This window comes from Rhyacophila brunnea, unplaced genomic scaffold (assembly GCF_057557595.1).
Source record: "Rhyacophila brunnea isolate RB1 unplaced genomic scaffold, BYU_Rbru_1.0 scaffold_22, whole genome shotgun sequence".
In the NCBI taxonomy this organism is placed as follows: Eukaryota; Metazoa; Arthropoda; class Insecta; order Trichoptera; family Rhyacophilidae; genus Rhyacophila; species Rhyacophila brunnea.
The window spans coordinates 24,495,149-24,512,266 of NW_028232882.1; the positions used below are offsets into that span (position 1 = coordinate 24,495,149).

Genomic DNA, 17,118 nt, shown 5'->3' on the forward strand with positions numbered 1-17,118 from the left:
TGGTACTCTTAAATGAATGCCACTAGAAAGATATATATTTTTAAAATTCTACAAAAAAAAATGGACGTTGTAAAGCCATTAGACATTAAATCAAGTACCATAAACATGGTTCAAAAAGTTTGTTTCGGCTCTCTTGGAAAATGGCTGATTTTGACTTACGTCAGTATAGGTCTGGGGGTGCGTTATGTTATTTTCAATATTTACATCTGCAACGCAATGCGTATTTCTTGGGTTTTCGTAAGTCGTAAATGAGCTTCAAAGCCATGGTCCATGGCAACTGGTTTTCCCATTTATATCTTATTAATCTGTTCTGTGATAATTACCAATGGTAAGACAAACATATTATTACCGTTGAATATAATTATTATGTAGTATATATTCCCTGCGCCGCCTCTGTTCTACATATGACACTGAAACTGGAGCCATGACAATATTTTGGTTGTCAACTAACCAGCCATAGTTTAAAATTGAACGCTTTATTAGCGAAAATTCAATAAGTCAGTTTGATAATGAGAGATTAAGGAAATGCGATCATGCCAGAGATACGGACACTAAACACAGTCACAAACCAGTCAATCGGGAAACTACAGACGTGTGTAGGGACAATAGGACGGGCTAACGGTGGCAATGGTTGGAATGAGGCTGTAACGGCATTGAAAGAAAAATCTAGATAAAAGAGAATTATATTCAAGAAAAGGCCAGTGGAAAAGCAACGCACACGATGGGGTGATAACATTACAAAAGATGCCAATCAGCTGCTAAAAATCAGGAACTGGAAGAGACGTGCGGAGGACCGTTCCGGCTGAAGGAGGCCAGGGCTCGACTTGTGCTGTAGCGCCATCGAAGAAGAAGCATTCACATGTACATCATCATTAGCCTGCTTTAATTCACCGCTGGAAGAAGACATCCTCAAGCTCTTTATACTGAATCGTAGTATTTCGTCAATCCAGCATACCTTAGGGCAGCCTTTTAGTTTTATTATATACCTCGGATACCACTGAATTACCGTATTCCTCCAGAAACCATTGTGTCTACATGTCCAGCCCATCTCCATTATAAGGGTTTTGATACCCTTATTTGAAATAGGTGAGGTAGACAACTCACATGTACATATCAGTTAAATTAAAAGAAAAAATAACGATCTCTTGTAAAAATATATTTTATTTAATAATTAGTACTCACATGGTGTACAATTTATTTATTTACAATATTTTATTAATAAATTAAGGCTTGTCGGTAATCGTAAAAGTAAAAATATGTACCGACATCCATTAACACATCAAGTTTACCGATTAAGAATAAAATGACCTTTATTTTTAAACCCGTTCAGAAAATACAATTATTGATAGTAATTACAGCCAAAATTATAGAATAATAAATAGAAGTTTTAAAATATTTTACTAGGTTTGTAAGTACTGAAAATACATAGAGATCAGTGGCGTGCGGTCCATAGATGCTGTGGATGCGGAGCATGCCAAAATATATTTGTTAAAATTGTATATATGTACTGATAATATTATGTAGGTAATATTATGTTTATGTAGGTAGTAAGAAAGAAAAACATGTTTAAAGTGTAAAACTTGTTACAAAATTCAATCAGTTACAAAACGCGTAGTGGCCCAAGTAGACAATAATGTGTATGTATTTTTTTGACAGCACATCCACTGTAAAAAGTCACCGCATCCCACTGATACACATGTAATTTCCCCTATAAATTATAAACATCAGAGATTGTTGTTTATACAAAAGAGCATAACTGACCACTTCCAACTTTACAGGAAAGCAATTTGTAATAAGAAATTTATGTATTGTTTTCTTCATACATTTTTCATTAACATCCTTGACAAAAAATAGTTCCATAAATCCCGCTGGCTAACTTTTGCTAAACTGAAGACAAGATTCTAAACAATCTACCATCATAATTAACTAACAAAATGTTGTCCCTTACACCTTTCTAAAAATATGTTATAAACATTAGTGTGAGGCATCATAGTTTTGATAGAAAACAATACATATTCAGACTGGCACCGAGCTCGCTATCCGAATGGGAATGGCTGTAGCAACATTCAACTTGATGCGGAGTGTCTGGGACTCACGATTGTACTCGGTCAAAACCTGCTGCCTATTCGACGCTTGTACTGTGACGGTGCTGATTTACGGTAGCGAACCATGGCACCTTACGAAGGCTCAGAGCAACCATATAGTGAGCTTCGAAAACAGATGTTTGCGACGGATACTGGGTGTGCGGTGGTATAACTTTAGGAGCAACGAAGAGATAAAGGAACGCACCAAGCAGCCTGTCATCACGCTGAGAGTGAAGAGGCGACGTTAGACCTGGCTCAGCCACGTGCTGTGGATGCCAGAAGAGAATTTCAACCTGGCTTGCCTATTCTTCAAGCCAACCGAATTCCGGCGTCCTGAAAGGCGGCTAAATACTATCTATATACTGTATACGGCGGATCTGCGGGATGCGGGTTTGACCTGGAATGATGCAAGAAGACTGGCGAGCGACAGGGATTCTTGAAGGCGCCTCGTTGTGTCCAAGGGGCGGATATGGCCGAAGAAGAAGAAGAAATTGTAGTGCCGGAGTGGTTGTCTCAGATTCAAACTTAGTTTATTTACGACGCTGGGATATTATGAGGATCAACTTAATTGTAATTAGCTGCCATCGTAGATATTCTTGTCCCGCAAGTGTTACGTGCCCAATGTTTTCATTTCGTGAGCAGTTTGCTGGTGTCGATTGCGGTGATCAGTGCGTCCAAACTTTATGCCACAGTATTTGCAAGCGTGCTTCTTCTCCTTTGTGTGAGATATCATATGAATTGTCAATGCTCTGAAATCAGACACAACGTAAGATTGTTAACGTTTGACCACATGCAGACATCTGAATGTTATGTTAGCCTTAACTAGGGCCGTCATGTCAAAATAAAAAGAACATTTGTTGGTAATTAGTAAAATTCTCAAAAAAAACTATGCTGAAAATGGTGGTTAAAATATTGCAGATATTTTTATGTATTCTAATCGCCAATCAGTATTTAAAAATTCCAATTAGGGAAAATGGATCGAATGGTACGATATTAACAAAAATTATCGATACTGGTATCATATCAGAAGAAAAGTACCGGTCAAAAAGGATCAATGTTAAATTTGATGACGGCGCCCTAGCATTAACAAAGATCTTTTTATAAGATTAATAACACGTTGCATGATTTTCCCACTTCCGTTAAGCCGCTGATGTTGGTGCCAAAAGGTTAAGGGTTAAGCGTTCCTTAAATCCAATTAGGCACTTATAGCTCTTATCTTGGCTACAGACGTCAAATGGGGAACTGCGGTCCCCGCACTTTCAGGTGTGCATCTATGCCCCAGACCCCCGTTATAGTCTAACACTGCATGCATTAAGTCAGTTTGACAGTAGCAATTTTTAATGTTTCGACTCACCCAAAAGAGCCAGAACCTTAACTGAAAACTTTTCCTCGTACATAAAATAGCCGTCCTTATACGATAAATTGACATTTTCAAATGTTTAGTAGATATACAGTACACTCTCAGTGAACCGCCGCTCAATTATCCGGCAACTACTATAATCCGCCGTTATTTTGACTAGTTGAAAGCACAAAATCAAGCTCTATAATTCGCCGGTATTCAATTGTCAAATTCGGTAGTCCGGCGCCTACAAGTATACAACGCAGATGAGACGGGTTTATTTTGGAAACTTCTCCTTCGTGAGACGTACGTCCATTGCAAAGAAAGTAATGTACCAGGGAGTAAAGTGCCCAAGGACCGCATCACAATTATGCTGTGCTCCAATGCAACCGGGACACAACATGAAGCTTCTGGTTATAGGGAAAGCCAGGAGTCCTAAGCCATTCAAGAATATCTGCCTCAATGAACAACTGGTTGTGTCAAGTGATTTACTGTTAATAAACTTAGTTTATAATTAATTACAAGATAAAAAGAACTTTTTATATACATTTTTAAATTTTCTGTGGAATCATATAAACTTGACTTGACTAGCTTAAACGATCAAAAAAATTTGTCCTTGATAGAAATAATACTGAAATGTCATATTGATTTCCATAGTAACGCACGTATATATTAATAATTTAGTTGCTAGGACCCCAGACCTCTAGCCACCTCTAGCAACCAATAATGGTGTCTAAATAACTTTTCATACAAAACAGAATTAACTGAAAATGAATTCAATTCTACTTAAAGATGGCTAAAAGTATTAAAAAAATGCATTGGCATTGTGTTCTGATATATTCTAAAAGTTTCAAATGTCTAGCTAGTCGGGAAGTTAGTTAAAAATCGATTGCAAGATTTGTACCGGACAAATAAGAATACGAGCTAAGAAAAATGTTGAAATAATGTATATAATTTAGTAAATACTTGATTTTGATTAGGTATAAATAAAATCGTAATTTTCTAGTACAAATTTCTCAAAAAAACTATTTTTACGAAATAGCTACTTGTTTTAATTTTTATCATATTTTGTATGTATGCACTATAATCCGCCACTTTCACTAATTGGACACTTGTCTGGTTTTTGGGGTGGCGGATTACTGAGAGAGTACTGTAATTTTATTTTCACATTCAAGCACTCATGCGTGTATTGAAATAGCCTAGGGTATTAGAGAAATAGGGATAAAAATGTTGTACATATATGTTTTGGGGTATATACACAATATAATTATTGTTACAACTTACCCGGGAGTAAAGAAGCTATTTTGGCAAACTTGACATTTGTAGTTTTTTATTCCGGAATGTTTTAGTTCATGACCCCGGACGGTGGAACGGGTCGCAAACATCTTATCACATATTTTACATTTATAACGCTTCTCTTTCGTGTGAGATCTGAAATATATATGTGACGATAAAAATGTTAAAAACCAAAGAGTTTGGATTACAAAACACATAAATAACAATTGCAACTACATACATTGAGAAGCAGGGAAATTGCAATTACTATCAGGACAAGAGTTTGGACCATATTTTATTAAGGATTTAATTGCGACCTCCTGTCACCTTTCAATTCCTTGACGTTCTTAGACATTTGCAAGTCCTCTGTACCGCTCAAATCTGGGACATTGTACCACTATGTGAACAATGTCCTTCAAAACATCACATTCATCGCAGAGCAGCGAATTGCTTCTCCTCATGAGAATATCAATTTTATGCGCATAGTGTGGACTGCTTTTAGCTTCAGCATCAGCTTGTGCTCGTTTGTGTTCAGAGGCGTCCAACGATTTTAGTGTGGTAGACACAGAAAAATTTATATTCTGTACGTTGGCTTATTGAATACAGCACAGTAATACATAAACTATTGTTTAGAACCACCACCTTTGGCCACTGGCGAAGGATCAAGGTAGGCTGTTGAGATCCAACATAAATAGTGCACACTAAACTTTGTCAGTCATACTTATTTGTTTTCATCGAACTAAGGATACAAATTACAGATGGTGCTGATTACTTTTTAAAATTCAATTAAACCCTGCCTACGGCCTAACTTTGACTTTATGAATGGAAAAATATATAATATTTTAAGCTGATTTAAGCATTGGCGGCTTAATCCGGAATAAACTAGCAGGTCAATTTTGAATATATTATTTTAATTTGCCTTTTCGTTGTATACTGAAAAGACGTATTGCAAATTGACTTTTTATACATTATAGAATAAGTGCTAGAAATTGTTATAGGTAGGTACCTACTTACCCTTCAAAAAATGTCCGTTTTTCATAACGCCAACCCATCGTTAACCGAAATTGCACACAACGCGTTATAATTTTTTGTAAATTAGGTCCACTTTTCTTTCTTTGCGTTTTGAAAAATCATCAATCACACGATTATAAAAATTGTCTATTTTTCCCACATATTTTTTTTCAATACTGAGCATTGCAAGAGCGGTCAGTCTATCCTGGCCCTATTGCGTAGAAAGGTTTTTATTCTTTTGAGAGTGGAAAAACATCTTTCACTTTCAACTGTTGTCATTGGTATGACGCAAATAAATTGGAGAACTTTGATCGACTCGGAAAATGTTTCGATGAAATTATTGCTGAGTAAAAAATGTAGAAGAGAAACTGCACTATTAGCGCCATGCAAATCATCTCGTTGATAAAACACCAATAATTCAGTTTTTAACTTGATTATGTTTATTTCTTCTAACAGTTTTACCAAATTTACTTGACGTGTGGGAAAATTATTTTTAAAATCAGTGTAATTTTCTTTATTGAACAAATCGGATATAATGGAATGATCGTTGGTTGCGAATCGTGCTTCCATTTCCATTATAATTGTATCACAGACTTCAATTGCTACTGCGTGCGTACTAACTGCTTCACAAAAATGTTATAAATCACTAAAAACCAAACGTTGTGTGTATATGCAATAACTGCACCAAAAACTCCTTACATATGATTAAAATAACCAAAGGCATTCATCAAAACCTGTCAACGAATCCGAACCGCATACACAGTTGCGTCTTGAGACCAATTATCTAGTCAGTGTTATCATTCTGTTTCATTTAATTAGGTGAAAAAATCTTTTGTCTCACACTCGGGCATTGCCGATATTACAGTAATTCACGCACCGTTACAAGCTTCGATCTCGTATTTTGTGTTATATCGATCTCTGTCTTATGTATGAGAAACGAGAGAGAAAATTTTATAAAAATATTCAATTTGGGTCAATTTTCAGACTGCCGGCGAACACAATATTTTTGTTCGGGGAATTATCGCCCAAACAAAAAAAAGCCCCATAGACTGGGTCGACACAATATCGCGCGCCCTATAATTTCAAATCCACCGATTATTATTAATATTATTATATATGACATTGCACATATTATTAATATTATTATGTCGATTGTAAGGTATTTATTTTGGCAGGTCAATGACCGAATGACCTAAGCAAGGAGCCGCCAGTGGATTTAAGTATTATTAATGTATTAGGCTGATTTTCCAGTCATGTTGACCGTCGGCGCTGACGACGATGCGTAGCTGCTCGGCACTGACAGTCAGGCCAGACTCACTGCAATGCTCATTGGCAGAGAAGACGCGTACGGTCGGCGCCGACGCTATTTAGTACTGAGCAATCAGCTTTGTTAGGAAACACTACATTTTGATAATACATAATATTCGCCGATCAGCGCCGACGGTCAACGTGACTGGAAAATCAGCCTTAAAGAACTCACATTAAATGGGTGTTCAGACGGTCAATTCTGAAAAATCCCTTTGAGCAATATTGGCAGATGTGACTTCTTTCCATATCATGATCTTTTCTCCTAAAAACAGAAAACAAGTCTCCAATTATCGACTCATCCAACTATAACTTACTGATGATCCACGATATCTCAAACCTTTCTGGCACACAAATAGAAAGATAAAAGGGTCCATTTCGAAAAAAATATCTGTAATATAATAACTACTGAATAATATATACACAAGATTTAAGAATGTTTGATTCTTATTATTGAAAATACATAATTTTGAAAAACCGCAGAAACATACTGATCAGGAAAAAAAGTTGGACCGATTGGGATTCGATCTCACGTCATTTACCATCCAAGTGAGTTAGACGGTTAGCTTGTCCATTAATTTGCGCAAATCTTATAAACTCGTGTGGAATGGGTCAATTCAGCTCTGTAGACTGGACGCCAGACATCCGAGTCCCGCTACAGATGAATGTAATACTACAGATAAGAATTTACATATGTTATAACTTGAACTTCCAAGTAGACAAGCAAGTCTGATATATGTAAAATATCTACCTTTAATAAAGTGAGGTTTATGATTGCTGCAAAGGCTCATGTCGATGGTGTGCTTTCAAATTACAATATTTCACTGAACTGCAGTGATATTTCATAATAATCATTAGAAACTCGAATTTTTGATTGCCACAATATAATATACAACAAACCTTCAATACTACAATCAAAGGATCGATGACATTGCCCAATATTACAATCTCAGATATTGCATAATCTTTTTGATACATTGAAAGTTTGTGTGATAAACTGTGCCAACTGATTTAATCACATTACGCAATTTGCGGAATATCATCCGATTAGTAAATATTATTGTATAACACCCATAGAGGTATTAAATAAAATAACACCCCTGCAGTTCAGTGCAACATTACAATATAAGCCTTTGCAACAACAATAAATCTCACTTTATTACAAGGAGAGAGATACTTTGCCTCTACATGCTAATTCAAGATGTAAAATACGTATGTGTATTTCTTTGCAAAGTTCATTCATCTATGTGGCAGCCCAGATGTCCATCGTCCAGATGTACTGGCCAAATTGTCTTAGACTGAAATTGAAAAGTGTAATAGTATGTTGGTAATGTACAATGACTTACACATGCTGGTTGCAGAGAGATTGTGAGCGGAAAGTCTTCCCGCAATGCTCACACTTAAAGGGTCTCTCTTTGGTGTGAATGGTCATGTGAACGTCCAGTTGCCCCTTTAAAAAGTATTTCTTGTCACATTGCATGCACGCAAATTTTTTTTCCTTATTGGAATGCATCTGACGGAAGTGATCGGCGCCGGCGACGTATCCTGGAACAAAAACCAATTAATAGTCAATGCAACATGAATAAAATATGGTGATAGTTTAGTAAACTGTATTTACTTCGGATGGGATGGTGGACTAGAGGACCCGGGCACTCACCTTTTGTTGTCGGTAGGCAGAGAAAGTCCTTCACTCTGAACTCACTAGAGGCACACATCGTTTATTTATGGTTGTACCACTATTTACATTGATAACTTGGTTGCTGTCAGATCACCTGTAGTTTGGTGTTTATTGTATGAATGTTGACTGTGTCATGGTTATTGAAGTACTAATTATGATATACCCGGGAGACACATACATTGGCAATTGTTTGGTGGGAGGTGACAATGAAATAGGTGCTAGCAAACTATAATCAGAGACATTGAAGAAAACCATCTCTACCAGACAGTGCCTATATGTATGAAAGAGACGCTGGCAAAAAAGGACTACTATTTAATTAGTTTCAATTCATTTGTAGCAACCTCCCTGCATTCGTGAAGAGCTGCAAGCATTTCACTAGAATTTAATATATTCACCAAACCAGTAAATTCTATAAATTTTATTGTTGTGCTGAATTCATGGTTGACAAATCAAATGTAGTTTTAACTATAAATGGGATATTGTGACAATATGTATACACAAATATTATGACTGAAATATTTTTATCTAGTTTTCTTCAATCCCTTGTCAAAATTATACCATACAAAAATCAGCAACCCTTCATGCATCAAAATGACCAGAGTACACTGTACAATATTCACTCACTTTTTTGGCATATTTTACAAAAGTATCTAATGTTTAAATGTACTCTCTTTATATGCTTTGCCCGAGATCCGTACGTCAAGAATGTCTTCGAGCAATCGGCGCACGGCAGCTTCTTTCGGTTTGCGTCGTGTATCTTCATGTGGTCCTTTAGATTCGCAACAGTCTTTCCGCACACCGGGCATATCGTCGGTCCTTGATGTCTGAACGTTGGTACCGAAGCCGACTTCTCTATTCGTTTCATCTTCTGCTTGACATTCACTCCATTTGTGTCTGTAATAATATAAAGGATTATAAAATAATCATAAAAAGATGAAACTATTCAAGAGACAAAAGCCTTGTTATAAACATACCACTGCGAGGCTATTCTAACATATCACTTAAGATATAAAAAGAGCTAAATGAGATAAATATGTCACATTTATCACTTTGCATTTTCAGGCAGTTAATTATTACAATATTTTAACTGTCTGAACTATCAAAAAGTGCTTCCTTTTAACAGCCCCTCTCTTGGCTGTGTTAACTTTTAGAGCAAGATAGTGTATGTCAATTACATATTGAAAATTGAGGTGGGCCGCCGCCTTAATGTATAGATCCCCGCGAGCTGTTAAATATCGAGCGACTAGTAGTAACATAATATCGTGGGTATACTGCCAAAAGTTGGTAAGTCTCGAAATCATGTTATAGAGTAATTGAAATTTGAAGTTAGACATGCCCTCTAAAATCAGGCATAATGGTGCAATCGCAATGATATAACTAATAAAATTGTTTACGTTGATATGTTTGACGTTTCAATACAAAATTTTGGGGTTCGGGTAGATACGCCAGCACATACTCGGATTTGACCGACATGTCTACCAAACTAAACTTTCGCCATATTACGTATTTACCAATTATTGTAGATAACCACCGATACCGTCTTGTGTATGGAATGGCTTCCGTGTTAATTTGGACCAATGAAAATAACGGAAACGTGGTAATGTGCTAACTATTGAGAATAGCTTCAGTCTACTTACTGTTATTTTTTTGTGATTTGCTTTTCGGAGCCTGGTAATCATTTTCATTTTTTACTGCGGTTGAAACCGCCAATATAAGAGGCTTACAATCATCATCATCGTAATCATCAAAATCGTCAAGTTGAAAGTCAGGATGTTCCGGCAGGTCATAATCATTGATTTCATTTTTCTCTAACATCACCGAACAATCATTAAAACTTATCGTCGTGACTTTTGTATCGATGCAGGGGTCAAAGTCTAACAATGTGGTGCCGTCAATAACTATGTTGTCATTGTCTATGATTTCCTCTTTGATGTCTTCTAATTTCAACACGGTGTCGATTTCTTCTTTTTTATCAAGTCTGTCAAAATGCCTCAGCAGTTTCTTGAGTGACCTCTGTGCCAAATATCTAAACTTGAAGATCGCTGCTATTTTTGAGTGGCATTTGTAGCAAATTTTTGGAGGCAGACCATCTCCCTCGGTCGCCTGTAAAGTTGAAAGTTATCAAAATTGAATTATTGTAAGCAGGTTGGGTTTTTTCAATCAATATGCCCGAGGGATGAGTGAACGACTAATGACACTCCTCATAAAGTCGCTGTTAAGCTACACCAAACATGTCCAATGCATTGATCGCATGATAGATTTTGGTTGATCGCACCATAAATCCAAATGTAAAATGTAAAAAGTGTTAACATTCAGTTGTAATCTGATTTCACTGAAATTTTGAAGGGAAAGCATTAACCATTCCCATTTTTATTTTCTTAACCAGCATACGTGAAAATTGTTTTCAAATTAAGCATGAGGAAGCCCGTGTGACCTCGTCGTATCGCATAACTCATGGACTGTCACAGGAGTGAAAGAAAGAGATGTGAATCCCTGCACTTTATACTGAGTCGTAGATTCTCCTTACCGTTGCGCAGTAGGCTCTTAAGTATATCCATAGTAAGTAGGAGAATGGTGCAATGAATGCCCAAAAGAAACCAAATCTATCAAAATTTTCACAATGAATGGGAAATTGTAAATTGAAAATTTAGTATATATATTATTTTTTATTCTCTTATAAGTACAGTAGAACCTCGATATAACGGAATTCGGATATAACGGGTAAAATATCCGGTTAAATGCTAACATTCTTAAAAATATCCTGTTAATGTTATACATGTTTAAATCCAAGTGTCACCGCTTGTGAACAATGTTTTGCGCATGATAATCACATCATACCTCTCGCACTCAAATTCGAATCATAATGCCATCCTGCACATAGACTGAACGTAGCACTGAAGCACGTCGACATCGACTTAACGTCGATATTAACGTAACTCCACAAAGGATGTGTCTGGATATATCATCCGAAGACGAATAAACAGGAGTTTGTTTGTTTTTATATAACGGACTCGGTTTTAACGTACACCCCCTCACCCACATTAGTCTGTTATAACGAGGTTCTACTGTATTACTACTGTATGTGTTTTTCTGTTTTAATTATTTTTTATAGCTCTATCGAATATATTTTTCATAACTGTATTTAATATGTTATTTAATTGTGCTTTTTATTGGAACAATCACTTATTCTTTTATTTGATCTCATATTGTATTCCTTTGTGAATGATCCTGTTGGTTGATCTAAATCAGTGGTGCACAAGCTTTTTGAAAGAAGGGCCAATTTATCCATTTTCTAATTTTTCACGGGCCGCAAAGGGTAAAAGTGTTGAAAAATAATGATACAGTTATACTAGATGAGATATACATTTTATGTTTTATTTTTAATTTAATAGTTTATACATAATTTTATCAGCAACTTCAATCACTCTCCACTCTGCATTACGTGCATATTTGCACGATGGAACTTAGTAGTGAGATTTCTGATACTGCATACTGGCACCAAGCATTTTGATGTCGGGTTCAATGTTTGTGGTAGCCATCCTCAGTACAGCACTGAGGTTATCATTATTCAAGCGGAATTAGTATTTTTTCTGTTAAGACAAGTGATTTTTTAATATCAATTCATAAACGTCGTGCACTGACAAAATTCCTGGAGAACGAACACTAAAATGCGCTTTTTGAAAACAATAATCTAAAAATAGACTGCACCTGCACCACAGACGGTGTGACTCATTGTAAAAAGATGAATTTCGGTCGCAAATCTATACCATACATAATTTGTTCACATATGGAACACAAATTTTTATCATATTCAATGAATAATTTGGTGATGAAGTACTTGTTATTTTTGTACTTGCAACAAATGCCATTTCATGCCGCGTTTGTGCACCACTGATCTAAATAAATAAATAAATTACTTAATAGATAAATAAAAATCTTTGTGATAGTGGATGACAGCTGTTGTTTAATTTATGATACTTCAGTGTCTTTAATTGAATATAATATGTTTCTTTAGGTCACAGAACAAATCTCTATATATATAAAAATCTCGTGTCACGATGTTTGTGGTCGAACTCCTCCGAAATGGCTCGACCGATTTTTATGATTTTTTTTATGTATATTTGTTAGGTATGAGAATAGGTCAACAAGTATATTTCATACCGCTAGGTGATTAGGGTATCTCTATCCAGAAAATTTTTTCTTTAATTTTTTTGAAAATTTCTTTTTGTATTTTTTTTATTATTTTGCATCAAAAAATACCTATAACCCCAAATTTTCACTCTCCTACACCCACCCTCCCACTTTTTAATCGCGATTTTATTATTTTTGTATGAACAAATTTAACCGTCGTTCGTATTTCAAACAGAACGAAATTATTTATGTTGTTGAATGACAGATGGCGCTACGTCCGAGAAGAATTCAAGAGAAGCGTCGCGTCATTTTGACATTTCATTCGGCATATCACAACGCAGTGCGTGCAAAATTTTGTACGATTTATTTTAATTTATCTATTTTTATTTGCGTGTATTACAGTGCACAATGCCATCAAGACGCAAGGGGGGGCATTTGGGCCGTCTAACGAATAAAGCAACAAACATGCGAAATAGTAGAGCAGAAAGAACAGACGAACAAATCCAACAAGATAACAAAAACGTGCGTGTAAGCATGTCGCAATTGCGTGCACCCCAATCACAAGAGGCACGAGCTGAACGAAATCCACAACGACAGTTGGAACGGAGCCAAGCGCGCCGGTTCGTAGTTAACACACGCAGAGCAAATGACCGACAATGCCAACAAGTACATCGAACATTTACATCTGCTTCGTTCCTTCGTCTCGCATTCGAGTACGAGCCAGATATTGGAATATTCCGCTCATCCGAAAGTACTGATTGGTGCTATGGACAAAGAATGTCCCCATTGTCATGCGCTCAAATTCAAACATGAGTCAGCCGGGATGTGTTGCGCATCAGGAAAAGTGCAACTACCAGAAATTGAGATACCACCAGAACCATTGAACGGCTTGCTCATCGGCACGATTCCAGATTCAAAACTGTTCCTGAAGTCCATTCGCACATTCAATTCATGCTTCCAAAATACTTCGTTCGGAGCAACAGAAATAGTTTACAATACTGCGGCAAATGGTCAACAATTCCATTCTACGTTCAAAATCAAAGGCCAAGTATACCACAAAGTAGGCTCATTGCTGCCAATGCCAAACGAACCACATAAATTTTTACAAATCTACTTCATGGGCGGTGAGGACATCAATCATGTGGATGCACGTTGCGGCTACAATAGCCTCAATTCGCCTAATGCCAGGCGCATCGTCGGCGAACTGGACGCCCTGTTGAATGAGCACAATGAATTATTGAAATTCTTCAAAGCACACGGGCACGAATTGCAAAGTGACAATCACGCTATTGTCATCAATCCTGATAAAACACCAGCTGGAGAGCACGTGCTTCGATTAAATGCGCCTGTTGTTGACTAGATTGCTGGAATCATGGTTGGCGACCGCACATCGACGCGAGAAATCGTGATTCGAAGAAGAAACAATAATCTGGAGTTCATCCCTGACACACACCGTTCATACGACGCTCTCCAATATCCGCTAATTTTCTGGAAGGGACAAGACGGATATTGCATAAACATTAAACAACGAGATCCTGTCACAGGTAATTCATTCATTATGAACATCATTACTCATTTTGAATTGAGAAAATGAATGGTTGATGTTTTTTTGTTTTTATCGGCGGTCATCGTCTACAGCGCTCTATTCCTCTTTCTGTCATATATCCCATCCCCACACACTTACGATACATTCGTTATTTTTTATTTAACAACCTAAATATTCACTAGAAATAATTTATATGGCAGAACAACGTTTGCCGGGTCAGCTAGTTAATAAATATAATTCAGATAGGTTATCTAGGTACAATGCACTACAACCAATATGAGTATCCTACGAAAATGAAACACACATTATAGACGTACAATAGTGTGTTGTAACCTTCAAATATACCAATATTGAATGAGCGTCAGTGGATAAATTGAGACCAGTTGTCAGAACGAAGTACAAGCTTAGAATGACGTATTCTTGACACGTGTTTAAGTTTAACGATATTCTTCCACACTCGAGATTGGTTGCCTGTTACTCCACACCAGTTAGATTAATGCGTTAATTCAGTATGCATTAATTCTGTGTTCCCTGCTTTAAATTGAAGAGTGTATTGGATTATAGATCACAGCCTACTTGTAGCTAGACATGCCTGAGCTACATCCGCCATTGTGAACATGCACGTGTAGTAATACTGCTTAATAATTAAAGTGTACAAATTATTTCCATGTGCAGGGCTAATGCATCTATTGTCTTTGGCCGCTGACGCTGACAATGTTTAGTTTTTAGATCACGCTTACTGTATCATTCTATCTCGCTTGACACCCATTCCACTCTTTATTGTTTCCTGGTCAAGCTTGCTGGATGCTTACTTATAATCAGTGCTGCAAACGGTACCAGGACCGAATCTCGAGAGACTGAGACGCTTTAAATTCGAACTGAAACTCTTGATTCCGAATATTGAAAATGCCGAACTGGATCCGGAACTTTTTAAAAATGAGCGAGTTACAGAGTTGTTTCTTAATTTTTGATTCCAGTGTTGAGGTCAACCCAGATATACTGATACTTATATCGTTTTTGTGACAAAAAACCATAACCCAAAACCTAACACTGCAATAAGAAGGTTGCATTAGGTATTTGATCTCAAAACACCTTAACCACAAAAACTATAGGTACAAGTCGGTTATCCTGGATACAGCGGCAAACACATTTTGAAAATAGCCGATATACTGGATTATTTGTTAGGATAACCTAACCTAACCTAAACTAACAAATAATCCAGTATAGGTATAGGCTAGGTGCTTTTTACTGGTTCTCCGTCATCGTAATCTGTCAGTTGCCATTTTGAATTTTAGCTATCTTTTTGTCATCAAATTATAGTACGCGGTCCAAGCCATTATGGTATTTCGGCAAAAATTATAGGACGTGTAGAAAATGAAAGTTTTTTGTTTGTCACATAAACATAACGGAGAATTCGAGAAATTCCGATGCCCTGCTTAATTATAACACCTCTTACGACCGAAAAATGCTAACACCGGCCGCCGTCATTAACCGTCACGTTAGTTTTATAGAGTAGGTATACAACGCAAAACCACGTCCATAGACTAATATCGCACACTGAGATCTTATATTATTTATATTATACACCGTCCCTCGCTTCACATCCCTAACCAAACCGGCAAAAATTTCAAAGTTGTGGTATTTTTAACGTACCATACTTTTTTAATAGTACGCGGACGAAAAAGTAACTTTTCGAATAGTACGCGAACCAAAATGTACTATAATTATAGTTCGGTTGGCAACACTGCGCTCACTGACAGATGACAGCGGCCGGTGGCGGAGAACCAGTAAAAAGACCCATAGGCTATTTTCAAAATGTGTTTGTCGCTGTATCCAGGATGAACGTATAGAACCAAACTATATGTCTACGTCAACCTTGCAGCGTTACTACAACACCGATCTACATGCCGCATGTCTGGCATGGAAAGAGGCGCGCAACCGAGGGAAATACCACATAATATATAGCGGAACGGAGTGAAGTAAGAAGTAGTCTGGATACGTAATAGACAAATATAGATCGTCATAATATATTATAATAAAACAACTTTATTTTATCAGTAAATGGTCTAATAATAAAAGTATATCTCTCACCGACATGGCAAATACGCTATTTATCACTTCATAGCATGATACTCTGCCATCGCTACACGTTGTTGAAAAGATATTGTGATTTGCTGAGGCATCTAAGCAAATGCGACAAGTTGTTTCTAAATTTAGTTCCATGTTTATTATGCCTCTCATCCACTACTTGCGGATTTCCATAATATTATAATACCTACCTAATTGTTTTTTTTTATTTATTAATATTTTGACATTTAACCTGACAACCTGTTGACCATAGACTAATAAATAGTTACGGGCAATGGGCATCAGTGTTGCCATATTTTGAAAGTGGAATTATAGTACAGTGCCTTCAAAATTATAGTATTTCGGCCAAAAATATAGTACGCGTTGTGACCAATAATTTTCTGCATTTTCAAAAAATTAAACGTGGGGTAATTAACGTCTTGTTTTTTTAGACAAAACATCCATGAAGGGTAATTAACGTCTCGTTTTTTTAGACAAAATTCAAATGTTAAGTCAGTGGTTTCCAAACTTTATGTTACTAAGCCTCCATTTAAAAAAAATCTAATCTAGGCGCCTCCCCCTCCCCCTTATTTCATTAAATAATACAGACACATTTTTAAATAGTCAACAATGTACCTACTTACGAATACAACAAAAATAAACAAGGTTTTATTACTTATAT

The 17,118-nt window shown here is 36.6% G+C and overlaps 1 protein-coding gene across 1 annotated transcript; it reads right to left on the reverse strand.

The window, feature by feature from the left end:
• Positions 1-45: 45 nt before the first annotated feature.
• On the reverse strand, positions 46-16,713 carry LOC147070262 (uncharacterized). The gene is made up of 7 exons (XM_085949753.1): positions 16,461-16,713; positions 10,330-10,795; positions 9,317-9,586; positions 8,361-8,559; positions 7,190-7,279; positions 4,708-4,854; positions 46-2,833 (listed from the first exon to the last, which is right to left on the reverse strand). The coding sequence occupies exons 1-7, from the start codon at positions 16,608-16,610 to the stop codon at positions 2,695-2,697; spliced, it is 1,461 nt and encodes a 486-aa protein (XP_085805879.1). The 5' UTR covers positions 16,611-16,713; the 3' UTR covers positions 46-2,694.
• Positions 16,714-17,118: the final 405 nt, after the last annotated feature.